The 27,233-nt window shown below is 37.6% G+C and overlaps 1 protein-coding gene across 1 annotated transcript in view; it reads left to right on the top strand.

Annotated features, from left to right (window-relative positions):
• The window catches only part of LOC131668536 (homocysteine-responsive endoplasmic reticulum-resident ubiquitin-like domain member 2 protein), a 306,905-nt gene extending 280,395 nt beyond the window's left edge, over positions 1 to 26,510 (top strand). Inside the window, exon 4 of the mRNA XM_058942820.1 lies at positions 25,830 to 26,510. Coding sequence (XP_058798803.1) covers positions 25,830 to 26,091 — 262 coding nt within the window. The 3' untranslated portion in view covers positions 26,092 to 26,510. The remainder of the gene's footprint in view (positions 1 to 25,829) is intronic.
• Positions 26,511 to 27,233: the final 723 nt, after the last annotated feature.

Raw genomic sequence — 27,233 nt, forward strand, 5'->3', positions numbered from 1 at the left:
CTATTCGATTGGATTTTTATTCTGAACTCTAACGCTATACACTTTACTCCTAAATCCGATAAACTCCAAATGATTTAACCGTTGCTTTTATCTTTCATTGGTCCAACCACTATCTTTTTTACTCTTAGGGTATTGAAATGATTTACTTTGCCAAAATGTAAAGTATCAAATTCACAGATATATGGATGCGTGACATCATATATGAGGTCTGTCCAAAAAATATCCGGCCCACCTTTATAGCTCCACGCTGGTGTTATTTTTCATGATCGGGTGTTCCATCTTTCAAAGTAATCCTTCCTTGATTGAATAATAGAATCCAGTGATGTTTTCACTTCTCAAAACAATTCTAGAAATCACTTTTAAGCATGACCTTGAGTACCCTCGTCGTATTATTTTCAACTGTCGTTTTGTCATCGAATGCTGTCCTTTGAGTAATTCATTAAGTTTTGGAAACAGACAAAAGGCACTGCAGGCTATGTCGGGACTGTACAAAGGTTGTCGAATAAATACGATACTATGTTTATTCAGAACCTGTTGTACAAGTTTTAATGACTGTACTCACGCATTATCGTGATGGAGAAGCCAGTCACCATTAGACTAAAAACCAAAGCACACATTTTCGTAATTATCCACCGGACAATAGCCGATGCGTTACAACTGGCCCCGCACCATTAGTAAAGGGTTAGGTACATTCTCCTCTTTATAAGTTTAGGTACGCCCCCTTTTCTTCTCTCTGTTTTTTCTAGAAAAATTGGAAGTAAAGGGGGCTTTAGATGTGATCTTAGGAACATCAAAGACATATACCTCTCTTTAGTTTAGCTTTCGTTTCTTAGTGTTGAGTTTAATTGCGATACACGCGCACAGTGCATAGCACTCAGCTTTTTGTCGTTTGCGGTCTACTAGGAATATTGAAGTTAGGTTTACTCGTGGGTGTCATATGCAGTGTGTTACAAGAAGTGATAGTATTGTACTAGCTCTAACTGCTTGAGTCAGCGCTACAGCTTACATATAGAAACGGTGACCCTTGCATCCACTCGAACCAGTGCTACTAGTGTAAAGGAGATGCTGGTGACCACAAGAGCTATCGCCAAAAGCGGCATAGCAGAGGATATACCTATTATCCTGTAGGGCTTCTTGCACGCCTTATTCTCGCAATTATACTAATATCACTGTCCTTCCTATATCTACCTAGGTATTTCAGTATTTCTTTGGACATTATGTTTTTAAAATTTACATTATATCTAGACTCCCTGATTTTACCATCTAATACCTGATTTTCAATGTCTTTCATCCTACATACAATTTATTCAGTCACATCCATCTCTGACTTTAGTTTTACATTTACAACTGAGGTGCATAAACCTATTGAATTGCAAAATTGTTTTCTTTCCACAATGTACGCATCTATCTCTCCTAGTTTTTCCTTTTCTTTCCAACATAATTTTACAAGTCTATTCTCTTCCATACTTACAATCTTTTGTTCATACCTTAATGCTCTCGCTCGCCATGCATTACATAGTTTCTCTACGCTAGTTTCCCTATACACATTGTATCTCAGTGTACAAAAATCCAGCTTCAAAACCCATCTAAAATAACACAAGCCGACAAGGAAAAAAAACCAGAAACCAGACAGTACGTTCCCAAACGTTTTTGGTGCGCTGAAACCGAATCTGACCTCAGAATTGCTCCATCACCCTGGGTTTTCGAGAAATCCTAACCTAAAAGTTACAAAACACGATTTTTCACTATATTTCGCGTAGTATTACGTCGTAAGCCAATTTTATTTTAAAAAACGAGTAATACTATCTCAAAGTACTACTCTTACCCTTCAAAACCCTTTTTCAGATTTAAAAAATCTTTTTTTTCCATCGAGATATCGTAGATTGAATTTGAATGATTTAGCGATTTCGTTACAGCACGAAATAGTGGCTAATTTCCGAATAAGGAGTTATAGTGTAATTATATGTTTTTTGGGTCACTGAATCCAAATTTAACGTCAGAATGACTACAATCTCAATTCCCTTAACCCTAGAGCCCTTTAACCTGCTGTGGTATAACCCCCGACCCTCATACCCCAATTTCCTTATCCCTCGAGCCCTTTAACCTGCTGCGGTATAATCCCCGACCCTCATACCCCAATTTCCTCAACCCTCGAGCCTTTAACCTGCGAAGCTATAACCCCCGACCCTCACACCCCAATTTCCTCAACCCTCGAGCCCTATTACCGCGACGCTATAACCCCCAACCCTCATACCGAAATTCGCTACGCAGAATACTTCAAGCCTCCAAATTATATTCAACCCCCGAGCGCTGCAAGTCTGCAACCTCAGACTCCTTTGCCAGAATTTCCTCAATCAGCACTTCAAGCTGCTATCGTATAACCGTATGTCTCTACATTTAAATTCCTTCAATATCCAAGCCTTGGATTCTACGCAGCTTTCAATTACGCGTTTTAAATCTCATTTATTCAGTTTGTGAGTGTTGCATCTGAGTATCTGCAACCCTACAGTTTTTCACTTCTTTTTTTTATGAAAACGCTGTCCTTTATCTTGAAATGAAAGTTTAAGAGATTTGCGTCTATGTTGATCTGTCAATGTATCATGTCGGTGTAGAGCCCAGCAATAGTCAGCCATCATGTTCTCATTCCATCTACCTTGATAACGTTCCTCTTTGTTTCTGAAATCTTGATGAAATCTTTCACCCATTTTTTCACTAAACGCCCCAACATTGTCCGGAAAGTATTTCAAATGTGAAAACAAAAAGTGTATTTTCAGGCTCATCAAACGCCCTAATTTTTGAAAATTCTGTAGCATTGTCGACACAATAGTTTTATATTTAGGGTCCCGGTGGTTTCCGAGAAAATTCTCGGTGACACTTTTGAAACTTATCCAAGCATTTCTCTCATTAGTCGTCATTGTCAAGAGGAATTCATCATCTTTCATAAGTGCTCGAATGTCTGGCCCTACAAATATGCCTTCCTTAATTTTCGCTTCAGACAATTGGGGAAATTTGCCCTCAAGATACTTGTAACATTCGCCTTCCTTATCTAGTGCCTTGACGAATTGCTTCATCAAGCCTAGTTTTATATGGAGTGGAGGTAACAAGATATGTTTAATATCAACAAGATTCTCATGGACGACATTGTGTGATCCAACAACCATTCCGATTCTTTTCGTCCATTCTTTCCGAACCCAATGTTCTTCTCGTGCACGACTGTCCCAGAGACACAAAAAACAGGGGTGCTTCGTATTTTCAGATTGCAAGCCAACTAATATATTGATCATCTTGAAATCGCCACAAACGAGCCATTTGTGTTCATTGTAATTGATTTTCTCAAGAAGGAATCGAAAGTTATCGTGGGACTCTTTCATCACAGTGGAATGAGCAATGGGAATAGCTGCATACTCATTCCCATTGTGCAGAAGTACTGCCTTGAGACTTTGTACAGATGCATCCATGAAGAGTCGCCAGTTCTCTGGATTATAACCTCCTTGCACTCGATATAAACTTATGAGATGCTTTATATCGTTGCAGTAAACAAGGTTATCCACGCAAGTAAAATATGGCCGAAATTTAATATCTCTCTTCCTGTAAATAGAAACTTTTGTCTCAGGTAATAAAAGATTTCTTTCTTTTAGTCTTGAAGCTAAGAGTTCTGAAGAATCTTTCGGAAGATTCAAATCACGGATCAGACCATCCAAAGAATTTTGGTCGAAAAGTTTGGGCTTTTCTGAGTCAGAAAAACCTTCTTCATCACTACTGCTGCTTTTCTCTGTTACTGGAACTTCTATTGGTTGAAGTTTTTTTGGCTCAGAATCAGAATTTTTTTTTCTTTCTATTTTTCCATACTGAGCTGCTGTTGCACTAGAAACGTTCGGATAAAGGAGAGAAGCTTTGTTATTCTGATTAAATCCTAAAGTATCGCATTTACAAAAGTAACAGTCATCATGGTGATTTTTAGGTTCACGCCATATTGTTGGTTGGAGAACAACTTCGGTTTTAGTTTTATTCCAGTTTTTCAAACTTCGGCGACAGTCTTCACAAATATATTTAGGAACCCATGGTTTGTCTAAATTCTTCATAGGTGTCTCGTTACATTCTTCAAACTGATTTTTAATGATATCAGTGATTGATCGACGAAGTCGAGCTACCTCAAATTTACCGCAGATATTACAAAAGGAATCGATTTTTCCTTTGCATGGAATTCTACATGCCGACATCTTCAATAACTTATAAGTTAATTGGAAATCACGAGTAATATTATAAACTTATTCTAATAACGAAATGAGTAAATATAATTAAATTTCTAGAAGACAAAGTAATAATAAAGATCAGTAAAAGTACTGCACGCAGTGTTATATGAGAAATAATAGAAAGTATTTAATTCCAGTGACTTCTCCGTTAGCCTGCCGCTCAAACACGATCTCTAACACGGATGAAGAGTAGAACACAAAAACTTGGAGTTTTCGAGCAGTGTTAAAACACGAATAATATTATAAACTTATTCTAATACCGGAATGGGGTAATGATAATCATATATTTCAGCATCATAACCCGTATTTCAGCATCATAACCCATAACACTTTTGACTAGGTAATTAAATGACATTTTTCTTCTTTTAAAGTCATTTTTACATCTTCTCTCTTCCAGTTCCCACACTCTCTTTGCTACGACAATCCCCTTTTTTTTTATTTCCTCCATGTGAGTTTTGTAACTAGTATCACTGTCAAAAGTAAACCCTAAATATTTAAAAGAATTTAGCTCTTCTATTTCCTCTCCCTTATACGACAAATTTTCTTTTTTACTACTTCTACCTTTATTGAAAACCACCATTTTTGATTTTCCTACACTCAAGATTAGATCCCTTACTTCCAAAAACTTTTTTAATGTTCCCAAATTATCTATTATTGCTTCCTTATTTAGTCCTATAAGAACAAGGTCATCAGCATATGCCAACGACCATATCCTCTTCCCTCCAATAACTACACCTCCTGTATTTCTATTTTCTAAAAACCTTTCTCCAATGTTACGATACATAAACAAAGCAGGATCGGACTTAGAACACACCTTTGCCTCACGCCATGTGCACTCTAGAACCGACTCGAGTAATTATTGTCAACCTAATAACACCGTAATAACTGTTTCTTTATAGATTTCCTTAAACCTTTCAATCAGGTATTCACTAACTTCTTCTTCCTCCAGCACCTTCCATAGTTTTGCTCTATTCACAGTATCAAAGGCAGCCGAGAGATCCACGAAGCACGCGTAAAATTCTTTTCCTTAGATACTTGCACTACGTGGTCCAGTATATAAATATTGTCCGTTATCGACCGGCTTGTCCTTCTTGGAGGATTCCTTTCTCTTCCACCTCCTTTACTAGTTTATCCCTTAAAATTTCTGTATAAACTTTATATGCCGCCGGTAATAAGGATATCCCTCTATAATTCTTTACATCCTCTAAATCTTCTTTTTTATGTAGTAGTACGATAACTGTAACCTTCCAATCCTCTGGTATACCTTGACCTGCCCATATCTTCCTAATCAAGGAAACCAGTCTGTTAAACAGCTATTCTCCGCAAAATTTCTACACTTCATTAGGGATCTCATTAAAACCAACGGCTTTCCTCCTTTTCAGCGATTTAACAGTCTGTAGTACGTCTCCCTCCGCTAAATTTTCCGATTCCGAGTCTTCAACTCTCCTTTTTATATCAACTAATCTTTCCTTGCTTCCTGTATACAGCTTTCTAAAATGATTCTTCCACTCATCTAATTTCATATCATTTTCAATTGTATTCCTCATCTTACCACGTCTTAAAAACTTCCATACATCTTTCTCATGTTTAATGTTCCTTAATTGTGCCGCTTCCATTTCCTTAAAACTCTCCTCTTTACACAGCTCCCTCCATTCACCTCTTTCTTTTAAGTAAGTGTTTCTATCTACCAGATACTTTCTCATTTTTAAATATATTTTTTTAACTCTTCTTTTTTTCTTTTTACATTCCTTGTCCCACCACTATCTTTCCCCTAACCTATATATTTTGCACTTGATTTCCTTTTTAACTTTTTTTACAGCGTTTTTAACAACATGTCTAATACCGTACCGTATTTCCTTAACCGATTCCAAGGCCGAAGCCTTAAATTTTACGAACAAATCCTCTACCGCCTGTCGAAAACACACAATATCCTCCTCCGACCAAGTTGTTATTGATTTCTTAGAATTTATTTCACTCGCCAACTCCGAGGCTGCACAAAATTCGTTCAACTGTAGACAAAAGGGCATATGGTCCAAGTCCGTTCTGCTCCTTACTTCAAAAATTTTAACACAATCTAAAGCATACAGATTAACTATCTCATAATCAATTACCGTACTCCCCCTCCCCCATATATATGTGAATTCCACCTCCTCAGCCTCCTCGAACCACCCATTAAGCACATATAAACCTCTACTTTCTATTACCTTCATAAATTGTCTTCCTTCGTTTCCAATTACCGTGTCCTCACTTTTTCTTTCAATCAACTCACTATGATCCCTCCCTACAAAACTACCTAGATTATCTGCTCTGATATTAAAATCTCCACCTATTAGATCCTTTTTCCCTTCTACAAACTCATACTTATACTCATACATCTATAAATTCTAAGACCTCCTTTAAATTACCGGAATGGTACACCGACCATATATTTACAATATTATCATTAAAATTATTACAGCTGCCGCCTTTTATCCTGAAACTACCAATTACAATATTATTTTCTACCGATACATTCCATACACCTTCCTCATCCAACCATTTCTTACTTACACCTAACAAAAAACCGCCTTTTGCTCTACCTTTTTTATTCTCCCTGACTACGGCTATACATTTCCATATAAATTTGTTTGACAGCTTGCAGTGGAAGCTTTGCCAATTTTTTTCTTCTAACCATGTTTCGCATAAGCTAACAAAATCATACCTATATATACAGGGTGTTCCAGACCACCCGTAAACCCCCTCTAGAATCCAAAATAATGGATTAATCAAAAACTGCTTCAGACAAAAGTTGCTGGGCTTCGAGGGGGACATATCCGTACGACCTTGGCTTTGACCTTGGAGGTCATGTTCAAAGTCATTTCAAGGTCAACTTTGTTTATTTAAATAGGAACCCCCATTTTTGACCCCGGATTCGGAAAGAGCGGGAAATTTTACGTCCAAAACGATATTTTAAAATTTTTTTTCATGGCCTTGAGAAGGTCGATTTAAGGTCAAATGCTTGAAAAACTGCCTAACAGCGTTTTTTTAATTTTTAAGATATCGAAAAATGACCTCTACAAAATTTGTTCTCAGAACAGAGTGGGCCACCCAATGCACCAAAAACCTTTGACCTTTAACCTCATTTCGAAGGTCATTTCAAGGTCGAAGTGTTTTTTGTAATGGAAATCCCTCTTTTTAACCCCGGATACGCACATAGCGCGAAATCCGACGTTTGGATAAGGTATTGTGTTGAGTTTCGTGCTATGTGCGAATCCGGGGTCAAAAAGAGGGGTTTCCATTACAAAAAACACTTCGACCTTGAAATGACCTTCAAAATGAGGTTAAAGGTCAAAGGTTTTTGGTGCATTGGGTGGCCCACTCTATTCTGAACAAATTTTGTAGAGGTCATTTTTCGATATCTTAAAAATTAAAAAGACGCTTTTAGGCAGTTTTTCAAGCATTTGATCTTAAATCGACCTTCTTAAGGCCATGAAAAAAAATTTAAAAATACCGTTTTGGACGTAAAATTTCCCGCTCTTTCCGAATCCGGGGTCAAAAATGGGGGTTCCTATTTAAAAAAACAAAGTTGACCTTGAAATGACCTTGAACATGACCTCCAAGGTCAAAGCCAAGGTCGTACGGATATGTCCCCCTCGAAGCCCAGCAACTTTTGTCTGAAGCAGTTTTTGATTAATCCATTATTTTGGATTCTAGAGGGGGTGTACGGGTGGTCTGAAACACCCTGTATAGTTCCAAAAATCTGTGTCTTTATTTAAAACGCCTGCGTAATTCCAAAAAATTAGCTTTCTATTTACACAACTATACTTATAAACGCTTCTCTTACCTACCGGCTGCTCACCTGAAGTCTGTAGCCTTCTTCTAGGCCCTATTGAAAAGATTTTTCTATGTGTCCTTGTTGACTTCTTGTTGCATATTCATCTTCTTCCTATGCACGGATTCTTCGCCCTCTTCATTCACATGCCTTCCGTCAGTCCATTCGTCCGAATATTGCCATCCCTTAGAAGTGCAACGCTGCCAAGGATCTTGTCGCATATTCTCTCCGTCGCCTCCTCACTAAGCAACTTATACCATCTATTGTTGATCCAAAAACCTCCAAGACCGTAACTTATTTGCGCACCAGTCACTTTCTTGCTTTTTATTCATCTTGCTACACTTTCTTTTCTTTTCCTATTCTCGTAGCTGAGGTCATTTTCGATGAAAATTTTCGAACCTTTTAGTTTGTATTTGTTCTTCCAAATCAAATCTCTTTCTTCCTTATTTCCACATCTAGCTATATATACACTATCACTTTTCCTTACCTCTACTATCTTCACCTCAATGCCCAGCATTTCTTTAATAAACCTATTTAAACCAATACGCCATTCCTTGATTAGAGACAGGCCTCTAAAAACCACGTTATCTTGCCTATCTATCTCACCCTGCCATTTAACTAACCTTCTCATTGCGCCTACCTTGAATTCCAAGAGACAACTTGTACCGGCCACCGATTTCGCATCCCCATTTACCGACCCACCTTGTACTCCTATCGTCTCTATACTACTAGCTATACTGCCTTCGTTTCTTAAACATGCATGCGTGAGGATACTGACTAGCTTTTCGAACTCATCGAATCTAGTGCACATTTTTAGCCTAAATTCCGGCCATTCGTTTTCCAATCTCTCAATTTTTTTATTCAGATCTATTTCCAATGCTTTAATCTCTACTTTACTTTTTTATTCCGTAACATTTTCTTGCCTAATATTTTTAAGTTCCATCTCCATCCTTTCTTTTACAATTGCTCTTCCTACAATAAGCGTCTCCAACTCCTTATTCACAAATTCTTCCAATTTTCTTATCTTTAACCTTAAACCTTCGCATCCTCGGCTTTCCAACACTTTTTCTTTATTATAAAATTTCACTACCTTCGCAAAACTCTCCGTTATCGGCACCTGTTTATTTCCGGCCGCATCGGGTTTTTCACGCTTTGACTCTCTAGAATCTTTTAGTTCCCCCTTCCTCTCGAATTCCGCAATGCCGCCAATGTTTTTTTTCACATGTACTCCTCTCACTTTTCTTACCTCTATCGCTACTTCTCTTAGTGAACATCACTTTTCTATCTTCCTTTTCCTTGACTTTTCCATACATCTTTTCCAATTTACGCAATTCCTTGCTCCTGCCTTCCTATCCAACTACCCTAACCTCTACACACGCATAACTCTTTTTCAATACATATCACATCCATGCCACGCGCAATGGCACATGCGGCCACGTTATACAATCGACGTACGCAACTTTACAACAAAACACGAAAATTGTTACATCAAACACCGAAATATCTAATTACAGAAATAAATACCACGGAGCTCCCTCACATGCTACCACTCACACTCGCGTCACCTAACCAAGTCCGGTTTTTTCCCTACTTAAGGCTAGGGTTTTTTATACCGACGATTTGTGAGCTGTATAGTTTATTTTTAATATTAATAACACAGATCTGAAGGGTTTGTTGTTGGCCAAAGGAAGGTCATTTCCGTAATAATTTTTTGCGTAGAATTCAAACCTGGAGTCAAAATATGTCCATCACGACAGGTTTTTTAGATATCCTAACCTAAAAAGGCAAAAATAGTTTTTTGGTATATTTGAGGTCCCATAACAACGCGGAAAATTTTTTTTTCTGAAATGGGGGCAAAACCATCTGGAAGGTATACTCTTACCCTTTAAAACTTATATTTAAGATTTGAGGTAACTTTCATCGAGATATCGTTGATTCGAATCAAGTATTTTAACAGTCCCGAAACAGCCCATTTCCCTGATACGCATATGCAAGGCATATATATTATATTTATATGCATATACGAGGGTAGTCCGATAAGTACTTAGCCTCACCGCCCGATGGCGCCACTCTGGCAAAAGAAATATTCTATCACGTAGTACAACCTTCTCGATGGTTACTGTCAAGATTTTAGCCGGATCGGAGTTGTAGTTTATTTTTGAGAGCGTGTGAAAGCAAGTGTGTCCGTTGATTTTTGAAAAATGGAAAAAGAGCAGTATCGATCGGTGATTCGATAATTGTTATTGGAAGGGAAATCGCGCAGCGAAATCAAAAAGCGCTTGGATGCTGTGTACAGTGACTCGTCTCCTTCGATGGCGACCGTCAAAAATTGGTTTAGCGAGTTTCAACGTGGTCGCACGTCGATTTTTGAAGAGCCACGTCCAGGTGCTCCGAAATCGGCTACCACGGAGGATAACGTGACAAAAATTCACGATCTCGTATTGGCAGATCGACGATTGAAGGTGCGCGAGATAGCTAAGATCGTAGGCATCTCAAAAGACCGCGTGGGTCATGTCCTGCATGAAATTTTGGGCATGAGAAAGCTGTCAGCGTGATGGGTGCCGCGTTTGCTCACTCCGGACAACAAGCGCAACTGTGAGACAACTTCAGAGCAATGTCTGACGCTGTTTAAGCGCAATCCGAAGGAGTTTCTACATCGTTTCGTGACAGTCGACGAAACGTGGATCCACTGGTATACACTAGAGACCAAGGAACAGTCAAAACAGTGGACTTTACCCGGCGAAAGTGCCCCGAAGAAGGCAAACAGCTTTTTTTTCTGTGGTCACGAAAGGTACAGCCTAAAGCGCACCTTCTTTGAGTACCCCTATTGAGAATGAAGATAGATACAGTATCTAGAAAAATTTATAGGCATAGATATTACGGTTAATAATGTCACGGAAATGATGGTTAGAAGTAAGGAAGATTGGGTTCTTATGCTAGATACGCAGAAAGTAACCATATATGTTAACTTTCAAACAATATTTTTTATCTTGGAGCACTATATTTTCAATCGTATGACTTTTGTTAAGCATATCTAATTTTCTTGACTATTGTGAAATCTCTTTTGCTTTTGTTCGAGAGATCTTGTGTCAGATAGCCTTTCATATTGTTTATGTGGCTCATAGCGTTGAAATGACCAGTAATAACTAGCTAGCATAGCTGTAGACCATTTTTCTTGATAACGCCTTTCTATTTCTACTATACCTTGATGAAAACGCTCACCCTGATCTTCGCTAACATCACCTAAATTTTCAGGAAACCAGTCCAAATAAGAAATCAAATAGTGTACCTTTATCCTCATATTACAACCTAAATTTTTGAAGCTTGTTAGCATTCCACTTATCAGCTCTTGTAAATTAAGAGCTTTTTTGTTATTCAAAAATCCATTCACAACTTTTTTGAAACTTATTCAGGCATCTTTTTCCTTTACACTCATCACCTTTTCAAAATTAGTTGTTTTCATTAAGGGGGTATCCTCGTATAGATCGCGAAAAGTGAAGACAAGATTTAGGAATTTTATTAAAAGAAACTATTCAATATTTTTATTTGAAATTTTATTACGTGGTTTCTTATAGTTTGTAGAAACATGAACAATTTTTATATATACAAAGGTGAAGATATTTTTTTTTGGTCTCAATTGGCGCCATGTTTCGTTGTTGCTGTGTCATTCTGAAACATAAGAAACAAAGTTTTTTGACATTATTATACCAATTCCTCGTCCATTTACCTAATTTTGAAATGTCAAAAAAAATTTTGAAAAAATGGCGGACTTTTGAAAAAAAATTCATAAAAGTTTTTTTTTTATTAATGCTGTAACGGGGTGGGTACCGTTTAATTACCTAATTCGCGCGAATTTATTGAAGGGCGAATGTAATCACCTATGCTCAATACATAATCCGGAGAGCATGGGGAAACAGGCGTCAGTCAACCAATAGATCTACTAATCTACGAAAATGAGTGGAAGCAATACGGAATAAGCGAGTCGAAAGCACTTGTTAATAACACGAACAGAACCTTTTATTGTCTATCAAATGCTACATTGGATCGGCCCGCGTGTTTAAGTTGACATCGGCGCTCGCTCATCGACAACACGCAGTGTCGGGACGCTCGGTGCTCTTTGTTAACAGAGCTATTGCATGCACGCTTCGAACACGAGAAATTAATTGTTATTGGGTTATTGGGTTATTGTAGATAGACCAACGATACAATTGGGAAAATCGAAAAATTGAGTTTTCGAGAAAAACGCGTTTAAAATTTGCGGTATACAATATATTATTTTTTAATAGAATTTTTTCATACTTACAGCTACTAATCGACTTTTGCCCTATTCAGCAATGCCTGCTCCATAAAGAAACCCTTCTTCTTCTTCGAAATTCTGATTTTCAGATGCAGTTTTCCTTTTTTTGACCAATCGAGCTTCCTTGGATGCGCTCTCCGTTCTGATGTTTTGCCGTGTTACTCGTTCAGCGTCGGTGTTCTTGGCGTAAGTGGCACTGGGCAATCCGATTTTGAACTCCAGGCACTTCATCATCTTCAAAACTGTATTGAATCCGTCATTAAAAACTACGGCAGATATATAAGCAGCAATTTCCAAGGTCTTTGCGCCACAATGCAAGTATTTTGGTGCAAAACGCCACACGAGCGCATTGAAACTCTCGTTAGCGTTTTGAGTGTAGCCACCTAAACATCTTTCCAATAAATCATCTTTGGAAAGATCATGGTAGATTGAAAGAAGGTGTTTTTGAACGTCCGGATGCAGTAGCGGAGGATGTTCCTAGACGTTTGCTCCAACACATTGTGAGGCTTGCCATTCGCACCAACTGTCTACTCCAGCAGGGCAGTTTTCGTGCTGCGGGTTCTCGTCAGTTGAACACATGTGGTAGTATGTTGCTATTATAGCTTTTTTCATGTCTTCAACGGAGTTATCATTTCTTCTGATCGTAAGTCCATAATAATTGCTTAACTTTTTGATGAGTGCATCCATTTTTTTCTTGGCTTCAAGCTATTAATAGTTTTGTTTGTGACATTTTTCTTTTCTGCCTGTTTAAGGCAATATTGTATTTTCGTGATTAAGTTATTGATAGATTGATTTGTATCATTAGTTTCACTATTTTCATTCCAGTTTATAGTTTGAGCTATATGTTGAAGTTTTCGGTAATTAATTTGTTTTTTATTATGTGAGTGATTTATGCTTTTTGTTTGGTTCTGCAACGCCATTATTAGTGGATAATGGTCATTGAAAGGGGTGTTGACGTTGAAAGTTTTGTATGCGTTATTTTCCATTTTTATAAAAAAATTATCTATGCATGTTCCACTGTTGTTGTTGTCCAGCGAAGGTCTGGTAATCGTATTAAATCCTGGATGGTGTCCTTTTTCCATTAACATTTGCAAGAATTCTTGATCCCAAGGATCTTGGCTTCAAATGTCGCAGTTGAAATCGCCTATTAGTATTGAATTTTTTTTCTTTATGTGTTGAGTTATGTATGTTTTGATCGATTGTATGAATTGTGGTTTGTGTAGGTCATGTGATCTGTATATAGCTGCTAACAGTATAGTTTTTTCATTTTCTAACTGTATTGTAGTTTGTAAAATTTTTAAATTTTGTATTTGAATTATTTCTGTTGATTCAATTATGTCGTCTCTGATATAGGTCACCACGCCATCAGCCTTATTAATACTACTGTTGTTATAGTACATACTGTATCCTTCAATATTGAAGACTAGGAAATGTTGTAAATTCCATGTTTCAGTACATATTATAACACTTGGTTTTTTTTGTAGGTTGTTTATGAATGTTAGAAGTTTGGTGTAATTGGCATTCAAACTTCTGATATTAACACAGATAATAATTTCCTTTTCTGTTATTATGTGCTCATTTAATTCATCAGTGTTATTAATAATAATTTCGTTGCTAATATTTTCATCGATGGGATGCATTTTTATTTGTATTTCGTATTATTGTTACCATGTAAGTTGAGCGAGGATATGGAGGCTAATGACGCTAATGATGCGCCGCTTGATAGAGCAGGACGCGCGTTAATTGTTGGTTTTTCTGCAGCCGGGTGTTCTATTTTTCCGAAGTAGCGTTGGTGCGTTGGCATTATCGGGTATACTGTCATTTCAATGTATTTGTTTATTTTTGCTTTTAAAATTTCACAAGATTGGCTGTCAATTGCACTGTGTTTAGTATCAAATTTAGTTTTGTATTTAGTATTGTGGTATGTGCAATTAGGACATATTTGTGTTTTATTGTTGCATTGACTACCAGTGTGATTACCGCCGCATTTGTAACACGTGGCTTCATTTTTACATCTGCTCCCACTATGTCCAAACCTAGCACAGTTATAACAAGGGCTTGTATTTATAATATCATAGACTTTGCACACGATGAGTTTCAAGTGTAAGCGACTTTACTCCAAATCCACTTAATCCCCTAGCTATAATAGGATTAAAACCTAAGCTTTTTAATTGTTTAAACTACTAGGAAAAATCATATGACGAAATCGGCGAATAATTTTAATAGATTTTATTAATAAAAATCTCTACAGTCTTTGTCGGGCCGAAAGACTGACGCACGCGAATAGGATTTACAATTAAATAACTTTCGGTGAGAAAGAGAGAGAGAGAGAAGATACGAAAATTGGCGCGATCTAACGCTCGGCGCAAATACAAAAAATATCAACGCTAACACGGTTGAACAAAATACTAAATGTATTTTGTCACGCGATAATTAAGGGAGGTGCACCTACCCTGCGGTGCAATTACGGCCGTAATTGTTGATGTTAATAAATTATCAACTGCCTCTGGTCCTAGGTTATTAGCTGTAATCCGTAGATCACGTTGTTGCACTCACGCGCGTAATTATTCTGGACAAGAAACTATTAGTCGGCGAGAAAAAACAGTGCAAATAAACTTCGGCGATATCTACTCGTAACAACAGCTGAGACGTAACTGCTAATTTAAAAGATCGCGCGCCCCCTCTCTCTCTCAATACTTAGAACTAACGCGCGAAAATCAGAATCGCGAACGGTTCAATTAATTGAATCGATTACCGTTGCAAAACATAGTCCTCATCTTGGGAAAGAAACTCTTTGAGATCTCTTTTCTCACTACTCATATTAGTATCAGCATTTTTCTTCCAGCTTGTATGGTTAGAAGGGATATCGTCAGGTTTCATCATCACAGGTTTCGTGACACTTGATACATTTGGATACGCTATTTTATGAGAATTTTTAGAATTGAAGTGAATAATTTTAGTTAAACAAAAATATCAGTCATCGTGACTAAAAGGCTCCCGCCATAACATTGGTGTTTTGAAAGACGTGGGTGTAACTGTATCTGTGGCATTATTCCAGCGACTTAAAGTTTCAACACAGGGTTTACAAGCTTTATATGGAACCCAAGGTTTATCTTGACTTGAAATCGATTTATTGAAATATCATTTGTAAAACTGTTTGACATTTCCATTGATGTCAATTTTTTGCTTTGAAAACATAAAACGACCGCAGATGTAACAAAAATCGTCTGGGTTATTTGAACACCTGCGAAAGTCCATTATAAAGAAAACGAAAATGTGAAAACGGCTGATAGAATATACTATTGTTACGTTCACATACTTGTATAATAAATAAAACACGCAAAACACAGACTTTGAACTTTTTGAGCTGTGGCATAAACTTTATTAAATATAATGACCATTAGATTGTGGGTGTAAAGGTGTAGTTCTAGTTTTATGGATACCCAATAAAACTGTTAATTCTCTAAACAAATTTGACTCAAAATTCCTACTCTGATCTGTATGGATTTCTAAGGGAATCTGTAAGGGAACTCCATAACGGGAAATGACCTGGGAGACTAACGCTCGAGCAATTGTTTTGGCCCGAATATTTTTTAAAGGAATTACTTTAGGCCATCTCGTTAAACAATCAACTATAACCATTAAATACCTATTACCCGATGAAGAAGGAGGTAATTTACCTAAAATGTCAATTTGAAGTCTTTCTAATGGAGCTCCAACATTATAAACCTGTAAGATACTTTTACCTCTTCCTGGTGGTCCCTTTTTGGCAATACAAACATCACAACTCTTACACCAATTTTCAACATCTCTTTCACAGAAACCCCAGTAAAAACGACGTCAAACCTTGTCCAGAGTCTTTTTTATGCCAAAGTGGCCACTAGTAGAAGAATCGTGGGCTTCTTTGAGTACTTCATTGATCCTACTTTATGGAACAATCAATTGCCACACACATGTTTTCAAATCATGTGATTCCCAACATCTAAAAAGAAGATCATTACGACCAAAGAGAGAATCCCATTGAAGAACATAAAATTTAAACGAAGGACTTTTTGAAGAAATATGACGTCTATCAGGGCGTTTATCATCTCTTTTAAATTTAAGTAGGACACTAATGTCCTCATCATTTTCTTGTTCTATTTTTCAATCAATGGAATTATTCTCGAGAAGACAGATTCGACCAACTACCTTCTCAACAGTATAGTTGTCTTCAATTTTTGAGTAATATCTACAAAACGATTCATCGCAGGGACGACATGAAAGTCCATCTGCATTACTATGAGAAGATCCTTTCCTATGAATAACCTCAAAATTAAATTTACTCAATTTTTCTAACCACCTAGCTAACTGACCATCGAAATTCCGGAAAGAGATTAGCCATTAAAGAGCTAAATGATCTGTACGAATTGAAAATTTCTTACCAATGAGATAATGGGAGAAATATTCAGAAGAATCTATAACAGCTAAAAGTTCTCTTCTAGTAACACAGTAATTGCTTTCAGCCTTAGATAAAATCCTACTATAGTACGCAATTACTCGTTCTACACCATCCTAAATTTGTAGAAAAACAGCATCAATCGCATGTCCTGACGCATCAGTATCTAAGATGAATTCGCCATCTTTATCTGGATATACTAAAATAGGAGGTCAAGGTCTGCTTTAACTTATCAAAATCAGTCGTGTCTTAGCTACTGTCAGAGTAAGACGTGTTATTAATTGTGGTTAGCAGTTAAGCCTCGCTCAATTTAGTCTATTTTGTTTGTGATTATTCGATCGAAAAATCGTTTGTGATTGTTCGATTGTTCGAACAAAAAATCTTTATAGACGGTTTAGTTATTACTAATTGAATAATTTTACAGTTTTATGTTTACAATTATTAATTTGTTTGTGTTGGTTGTAAATGACAGTTATAGTGACAGTTTAATTGTTGTGAATATTAGTTCTGAACTTCGTGTTAATAGTTAATAGTTCGTGACCAGTTATCTGTGACTTTTTCGTTTTCGCATTGTGACTCTGTTAATAGTCCTTGTTAAGGATGGCTCCTCCTCAGAATCCTGTAATCGAACATCGATGTTTCTCTTGCCCGAATAAGGGTTTTATCAATCTGGCTGACGCAGTGCAGTGCCCGGGCTGTAAATCGTACTTTCATCGCAGCTGTGCTGGAAAAGCGGTTAAGCTGTCAAACGGCGCATTCAAGAAATGTTGCGGAAGGAAAGACATCGCGCGACCCGGGACGGGGTCTCTGCTTGGGACGGAGTTGGAGATTTCCATGGATGGCGAGGATGTGGTGCCTAATCCCTCCAAGTCCCCTAATCCGCCTAACATTATTGGTGGTGAAGGGCGATTATCACATATCGGATTAGCAAATTGTTCCTTTAGCCAATCGAAGGATAATATGCCGGTATGCCAGTCCATGCAGGCTCTTGCTTCTCCACAGCGGGCACCAATATCGTCGTGGGATGAGATGAAGGGCTTTATATTAGATATAAAGTCCCAGATTGTTGAGCAAATAACAAGCTCCCTCAACGAAAAGTTCTCGTCTATAAATGAACAGATAACGGGGTTGCAGGAAGAAATAAACAACACTTGTGGAGCGCTGACGAAGCAGATTGATGATTTGCATTCCGCGATTCAGGACAATGCTGGATTGATTGACCAGCATGAGCAGAGAATATCACAGCTGGAGTCAAATGCCTTGAGCATGCCAAGTGATATGGAGGATGCCATAATTGCTGAATGCACGGAAATTAGAAGGCGGGAAAGAAACTGTATAATATATGGCTTTGCCGAGGCGGGATCGGCAGCTGCGGATCTTGCCTCTTTGCAGGCATTACTTTGTGATGCGCCCTTCGATCGTGCTGGCTTGCAGGTGGTGCGACTTGGTAAACAATCAGAGTCCACAGTCAGGCCAATGAAGATTGTATTCATGTCATCCAGTGATGCGGTTTGGCTTATTCGGAACTCGTCAGCGGTTTTCAAAGATAAGAATGGCGTCAAATGTGGTCCCGATCGGATACCCAAGCAACGTGAGCAGCTGAAAAAGTGTATCGCTGAGCTGAATTTGCGCGAGCAGGCGGGCGAGCGAAATTTGAAGATTAGAACGGTAAATGGCATCGCAAAGATTGTGACTCAGGGAAACTAATGAACGCAACCACTTCAATTTCATCGCCGGCAATCAGCATATACTACCAAAATGTCGGTGGCCTTAAGTCTAAATTGGAATCATTTATACATGGTGCTCTCATGTGCTCTCCCAGGACGGATTTGATTGTCATCATAGAGTCATGGATGGACCCGTCTGTGCACGATTCCGCTCTCAGGATACCGGAATATAATTTGGTTCGTCTTGATCGAGACAGCGTTGGGAGTGGCAAAACACGAGGAGGTGGTTTGCTTATCTGGTTAAATGATCAATACTCGTTAAAAATAATAACTTCTGCTTCATTTAATTTAGAGTATTTGATCCTGCGACTGATTTGCCCTCACGAGCTGCTATTATCTGTTGCGTATTTGCCACCAATCGCTTCATTATCTGGGCACGCATTTGTTTCATCCATGGAGTTATACTGCCAGACACTGGAGGGCATCTACCTATCGTCTCCTGATATGCCTGTTGCGATCCTGGGCGATTTCAATTTGCCGCTGTGCACATGGTCGCGGGGCTCTGGACTGGGCTTTGTGGACGATCGTCGTGTAAATTCATCGATTCGAGCGGCGGCGGAGTGTTTGCAGTGTTGCATGGTGTGTCTTCAGTGCTCCCAATGGATAACAACGAAAGGATTGAATGAGTATACACTAGATTTGGCCTTCACGAATAGGATTTTCGAGGTGCTTTCTCCGCTGGATCCATTATCTCCATCAGATGGTCACCATGCTTCTCATCTGCTGTATGTTCGCGAGGTGGGCCAGCGCTGTGCGGCAAGGGATGGAGTTGTGAAATCACAACCTCCATCCTTTAACTTTAGGTTGGCAGATCATGTGGCCATTATGGATGCGTTGTGTGCGGTTGAGTGGGGCGAAGTGATGGATGACCAAGCTCCATTGGACAACAATGTGAGCGTGTTCTATGGTAAATTGAAGCGATTGGTTGCCATACTCCTAGAGCGAGGAGGGTGGTATCCACATATCCGGCATGGATGTCCCATGGCTTAAGGGAGTTAATCATTAAGAAGAAGGTTGCTCATGCCTGCTATAAGGCGTATGGTGATGTATGTTCATTGTCTGAGTTTCGTCGATTACGCTCGTTGTGTAAGAGTAAGCAACGAGCTGATTTTTGTAAGTATGTGCGTGCATCCGAGGACTCCCTTTGCGCGGATCCTGGCAGATTTTGGCGCTTTATTAATAGAAATTCCGGTGGCACCTCTTATCCATCGTCGATGTTTCTTGTTGATGAAAGGGCAGATGATACTCAGCATATCGTGGACTTGTTTGCACGGCACTTCTCATCGGTTTTTCAGTCGACGGATTCGCCTGTTGATCCTGCGAGTTTTAGGGTTGATGACAGCTCTCTGTCTGCATTAACTCTCAGCATACAGGATATTGAACGTAGCTTGACCGGCATTGGTGACTCCATGAAGCCGGGACCGGATGGCTTACCAGCGGGTTTCATCTCGCGGATCGGGTTGGCGCTTACTGAGCCGCTCTATTTATTATTAAATCAGTCTCTTACTCGGGGTGTGTTTCCCGAGGTTTGGAGGAAATCTTATGCAATCCCAGTGTTCAAAGGTAGGGGTGATAAGGCTGACATCAAAAACTATCGTCCGATTGCCAAGATGTGTGTTTTCTCTAAGCTCTTCGATGCTCTTGTGACGGCTGGAATTTCGTCTTTTCTGCTGCGTGGTATTAGTCCCGCTCAGCATGGATTTTGTCCCAATTGCTCCACAGTGTCTAACCTCTCAGTGTTTCTGGAGAATGTAGTTGATGTTCTGGATGCTGGGAAGCAGATGGACGTTGTTTACACTGATCTGACCAGTGCATTTGACCGAGTTAGCCATTTGCTTTTGATAAGTAAATTGGAGTGTTTTGGCTGTGCTGGAGTTTTATTGCGTTGGTGCACATCATATCTGTTTGGGCGCGTGTACTGCGTGCAGATGGATGGGGTATGCTCTTCCCCATATCCCGCTTCATCAGGTGTGATTCAGGGCTCTCATTTGGGTCCACTGTTCTTCATTCTGTTTATGAATGATTGTTTTGCTTCGATAAGGAACTCGACTATACTTTTTTACGCCGATGATGTGAAGATTTTTAGGAATACCTCGGAGGCGATTGGCTATCGTGCACTGCAAGATGATATAGATTCGTTCCATTCGTGGTGTGTGAGCAATGGCATGAGCATAAATGCCTCCAAATGTGTGGTCATGTCCTATGGGCGCACTAAGCAACTGACACGATACGACTACTCGATCTGTGGTGTGGCTTTGGAGCGTGTCTCGGTAGTTAAGGATCTTGGTGTGACATTTGATGAGAGGCTGACATTCAGTTGCCACGTAAGTCGCATCTGCTTGTCTGCATCTAGGGCACTGTCATCTGTCCTCAGGGGCACGCGTGACTTTCGTAACTCGAACACACTCGTTGTCTTCTATAATGCTCACGTGCGTTCCATTCTGACATATGCGGCAGTTGTATGGGCGCCGCAACAGCGGTATAATAGAGCTAAGCTTGAGTCTATCCAACATAGATTTATCCGTTTCCTCTCAAATCGTTTTGGCGCAGGGATGCACCCCCTGTCACATGACTACTCTGCTGCGGCTAGAACGTTTAGTATTGGCTCAATATCATCAGTTATTGAATATCAAACTGCATTATTCCTTTATAAGATCTGCCATGGCTTGGTAGGCGTGGATTATCTCTTGGGCAGGATCAGATATGTTGAGCGTTCGAGAGAATTGCGTGAGCGTCATGTGACCTTCACTGTCTGCATGAGGAGAGGCGGTTTGGGACACATTTCGGTGATTGATCGGGCGTGCAGGATTGTAAACGATCTTCAAAATCCACCAGCTATAATGTCCTGCTCCGTGAGACAATTTAAAAATGCGATTAGCACTAAACTCCTGCGTTATTGTTAGCTATTTTTAATTATTTAATTCATTTATTAATTATAGTTCTTAGGTGTATAAGTTTTGTTGTTGGTTGCGATATTAGTATTAGTATATTTTGCCATTATAAATTAGTTCTAAACCTCTTTAGTATTATTACTCTGTTTTTTTCCAATTTTCGTGTCACGATTGATAGATTAGATTAAGTTTTGTATTTTCTATATTTAGTTATTGTTTTTTTTTAGTATGTTATTATATATACGTTTGTTTTTATATTTTTTTGTAATCTTATTTTTAATTTGTAATGTGTTGAAAGGGAGTTATTTTCCTGTAAAAATAAATAAAAAAAAAAAAAAAAAAAAAAAGCTTTCTGACATTCTGAAGTCGAAACAAATGGAATGTTTTTCTCAGTCAACTTATAAAGGGACTTGACTATGTCAGAAAACTTTGGGATAAACCTTCTAGAATATGAAGCGAATCCAATAAAACTCCTAATATGTTTCTTTGTCTTAGATACCAAGACAGCAGAAACCTTATTAGGGTCCATACTTATACCCTTCTGAGATATAATATGACCCAGGTACTCTGTCTGCCTCTTAAAGAGTTCACACTTCTTCGGGTTAAGCTTCATATTCGCCTCATCTAAACGAGAGAAAACCTTACCTAAATTATCTAACATTTCTTCGAAGCTCTTAGCCTTAACCATAATATCGTCTAAGTAAACTAAACAAACTTTGCGGATCAAATCTTGAAGAATATCCTCCAATAACCTTTCGAAAATAGCTGGAGCATTGCATAAATCGAAAGCAATAACCTCAAACTCTCAAAGACCTACAGAAAATGCTGTTTTTTCTTTATCCTAAGACCCTAGTTTAATTTGCCAATATCCTAACTTTAAATCTAATGTCAAAAACCAAGAATATCCTATCAGATCATTGAGAATTTCTGAAATATTTGGCAAAGGAAAAGAATCTTTAATTGTAACAGCATTCAACTTTCCAAAATCTACACGAAACCATAATGTGCCATCCTTCTTTCTTTTTATAACTACAGGGGAACACCAAGAACTTTTAGATTTTCTAATAGCTCCATGCTTTTGCATCTCCAAAATCATCTTTTGGATTTCTGCATTATAGTGAAAAGGGGGTCTATGAAGAGGTTTTTTAATGGGACATGGGTCAGAAAGCTCTATCTTATGTTTAATCGTATTACAAGACCCATCCGTAAAAGATGACTCATGTTGAACAAGGAACTCTTTGAACTTCTCTTTCGAAGAAATATTCAATTCAATACAACTTCTCTCATACAAGGAATTATTATTCAGGAATTTCAGAGGAAGAAGAAGAGGAAGAAATACAACCACAAATTCGTTGCTCAGAAACTGAGAAACTACCAAATAGGCCTGTTTCTATACAGGAAGTAATGCCTGCAGTATCAAGAAAGTCTAACTCTAAAATGCAATCATCTCCTATGTCAGCGACATAGGTAATTAAATTCAAATAATGCTTTCTTAATTCCACACTAACAGGCGTCTTAAAATACACAGGAACATTTTCACCTGAAGGGTATTTAAGGTTAGAAGAACCACAAGGAATTCTTTCTTTACTAGGATCAAACAATTTAAAATTAAAAATTGAAAGATCAGAGCCGGAATCGATTCCAAATGTACATAAAGTTCCATTAACTTTGCTAGAAAAATTAAAAACTTTCGAATTCCTCGAAATTTTTCCGAAATGAAAAGAATTAGGACTATATGGTTGCAATGGGGCTTTGTCGCGATCTGTCAAACTCGCCCCAAAAAGTTTGACACGTTCTAATTTCCCTTCTAGTAAACTTAGAGCAATTAACACGGATATGATTAATGGAACCACACTCCCAACAACACCCAGGATCAGTAAACTTCCAAGTGGGGGGATGCTGGTTACCGGGAAGAGGTTTTTGTGGTTGATGAAAATATTGGGCAGTCATAGTTGATAGAACAGGAGCAAAACCAAGCAATGGCAGTGGAACCTGTGGGGTCAATCTACGATTCTGTTCCCTAATAGCTTTTATCTCAAAGGCATTTTGTAAAAGACTACACGTTCTAACTGTAACTGTTCACGAATAGAATCATCAAACAAAGCAAGGATAAATTGCGAACAAGCAATTTTATCCTGCTCTTGCGGTGGAAAACAAGCAAATACTGATCTGGCTGATCTCTCTAAATCCATAGCCAGTACAGCGAAATCTTCATTCGTTTATTGACGTCTATTTTGAAATAATGAAAAACTATTCAATGCCTGAAAACTATCACCGAAAATTAGACTAAACGAAGGTCTAATTTTGAGCGTAAATCTACAAAATTTACACAGCCATGCTGAAAACTATCTAACACGGTTCTAGCTTGTCCACGTAAATAAGGAACTAAAGCAATACCACTTTTGTTGTCATCTCATCTGCATATTAAACTAAGTAATAATGTCGAACTGATGAATGAAATCGCGGACGGATGAAGTACCATCAAGAGTGTCGGGTTGTTAGTTATATCCTAATATATAGGGATTTACAATTGGAAGTGGTTGAATGTTAGAAATGTTAGATGTGTTTTCATTTGTATTTGATACAGGAGTATATAGCGAGTATATAGGAAGATATAGCGAATGTTGAGGGACTGAAACGGATGCATGTGTAAGAGTAGGGTTATGTGTTTGTGGGGACGGTTGAAGAATAGAGGTAGATGGAACCGGTACAACATTACAAGAAATCGATGGTGGAATGACAGATGTGGTGCAATTCCTTAGCTGCGTCAATCGTACCTGCATCTCTGCTAGTTCTCTGTGAAACTGCAACTTAATGTCTGTTCGTAGGCGATGTTCGTCTTGGTTAGCTTTCTCCAATGTAGATTGTCGTCGAGTTGATCGCTCACTTTCCTCCCGGTTAGCTTGTGCATCTTCCTCTTGAAGACGGTGTAAAGCCGCAACTTCTAGACGTAACTTTCCCGATTCCGCTTTCGCTGTATCAAGTTGGCGAAGAAAAGACTGTGGCCCATCAAGCGACAGCACACCACATTGCACGGATGGTTCTTGACGTAAAACTTGTATCTCATCCACCGGCAGAGAAGCTAACAAGCGTGAACCTTAATCCAGCAACAGCGGGTCGTTCAGCAAGCTCGAAGGCGAAATAGTTTGTTGAGCAGATATACAATTAGAAATATCAACGAATGATCTATTTGCATTTTCGATGGTGGCCTCAACTTCGAAATATTCGTTGTAGCAGTGTCGTCCGAAGTAGCAGCAGCGGTCGCAGCTTCAATCGCAGACTGCGCCCTCGTCTTTGTCTGCAGCGGAACGCGTACTGGTGAACGTGTTGTTTTTCCGGACTTTTGGAAACTCATTGTCGTTTGATACAAACGGCTCACTGTCACGAAAATATACAGAACCCGAACAAATTCAGAACGGACGAGCCCCCAAAATGTTACGTTCACGTATAATAAATAAAACACGCAAAACACAGACTTTAAACTTTTTAAGTTATAGCGTAAACTTTATCAAATATAATGTAAAACGTAAACATAAACGTAATGTCTCTAACTTGACGCTCAGACGTCAACTAACTGAACAAAAACAAAACATTCACTCTGACGTTGCCACGAATACAAACGTTCGAATTAGACATTCAAAATCACATTTGTAACACTATAAACAGTTCAAGGTAGCTATGAAAACATCTAATAAAGACTCCAAAGAAGAACTCACCAAGAGCAGTTTTTATAAGTTAAGGAAAAACTAGAAGATTATTTTTTCTTAGAAAATAAGTGATTTTCCTGTAAAATTTATCAATATTATGATTGTACAAAAACATCTTATCATTCAAATACTACAAGGTACAAATTAGTTTTATGTTTTTTGAAATGGTATAAATTAAGATGAAGCTATTCATAATTTTTTTTTCAGAATCGAATATTTTTCTGCTGGAAGATAGATTTTCTGCCACGTATACTCATTAATAAGTTAATTTGAATTGCTAAACTACTGTACGAAAATATCTTTTTATTCTTAATTTTTTGGGGAGGGAGTGGGGATATCAATTCAAAAAAGCAGTTTTCGGGTGGAATAAATGAAGACGAAGCTAATATTTTTTTTTGTTTTTTGAAAAAATCAATCATATTTCAACCATTGTTATCTCGATCAAATATATGTATTAAAAGAGAAAAATAAAGATAAATTATAATATTCAGTTTGAGATGCCAACAGAGATTTACTTGATTATTCTGATAAATTTCTATTGATCTTATTTGAAATAAGATTTATTTTATTGCTATTTATTTTCTATTCCCAGACTGATTAAAAATTTTTAGTTACATTTGACACAATAAGTTTTTTAATAAATTACTTTAATATTTTACTAAAAATGAATATATATTTGTATATAATACATCATGTCTATATTTTCAGTTATCATAGCGGACTGCTTGGAGTTATTCAAAATGTCAATAATAATATCTATCATAATGAAGAAGAGCAACAAAATAGGAATCCTGCAAACTTACTTCCTCAGCATTATCAAAATCAGCGAGTAGATGCAGACATACGTCAACCTCACTTGAATCCTGTCGATGAACATCAGCTGGAGTGGCCTAGAACTATACGAGTTATTTATACATTTTTCAGTTCATTCTTTATCTCTCTTATTCCTGATCAGCCAAATATAGTTTAGATTGAATGTCAAATAATAAATTCGAATATTAATACTATTTCAAATCTATAATGTTATTTATTTAATTTTGATATGAAAATATAAAAATATTAGTATAATATGAATATATTACATAAAAATGAATGATATTGTTTTCACACTACCATTAAGGTAGATATCATGGTCCGTTTTTTTATAGTTTTATTCCTAATAGGCTTAATCAATTAAAGTAACATAAAAATTTTATATTACAATATTATTAAGGATAATATGTTTATTTGGGTCTCGACATACATAAATACATATATGTCGAGATATTATTAATTTCAAATCATAGAGTAAACAATTTTAGTAGATGTAATTTAACCTATAAGGAATACCACTGTAAAAACATATGCAATGTTATTTCTCTCAATCCTGGGATGGCAATAATATCATATATATTATTTTTATGTAATATTTTCTTAAAGTTATACAATGTTATCTATAAAATAACAAATAAATTATTTCCATACGTAGAATAAAACATAACTTATTCCTTCTTAATAAATAAAATGAATTAATTTGTATATTTGAGATTCGAAAATTTTGTTCAGGAAGTCATGGGATCCGGCTACACTTTCCTTATATTACATGATATGATAGACTGATTACACAACGTAGCTCAAACATACTGGATCTTTTATGTTTGATGTACCCAATGTGTCATATTGACAGCACCTAGAATGTATAGCAACGTATATTCTGGGCCACTTTCTCTGAAGGGCCACGCGGTTGGGGATGGCGAAAAGCCGTAGTACTTAGGGTTCCTAATTCTATCTCGTTTTGATAATGTAATTAATTTATTGAAATGTATATTAAAATTTAATTTTAATAATTTAACATAAAAATTTAGCGAATTGCACAGTGCTACAAAAATACCTTAATTTTTTGCACAAGCAAACCATATATGTTTTCCCAAAGAATTTTTGGCGCTGAAACCAAATCCGGCCTCAGAATTACACCAGCACATTAGGATTTTGAGATATCTTAATCCAAAAGTGTGAAATTAGCGATTTTTACCTATATCTGAGGTTATGTAGAACCACGACATTATCTACACGTAAAAAACTACAAACGACATATTAAAGAAGCAGTCTAGTCCTTTTTAATGCGTTGAATTT

The sequence above is a fragment of the Phymastichus coffea genome, unplaced genomic scaffold (assembly GCF_024137745.1).
Source record: "Phymastichus coffea isolate CEN01 unplaced genomic scaffold, Cenicafe_Pcof_1.1 PCOF00006, whole genome shotgun sequence".
Taxonomy (NCBI): Eukaryota; Metazoa; Arthropoda; class Insecta; order Hymenoptera; family Eulophidae; genus Phymastichus; species Phymastichus coffea.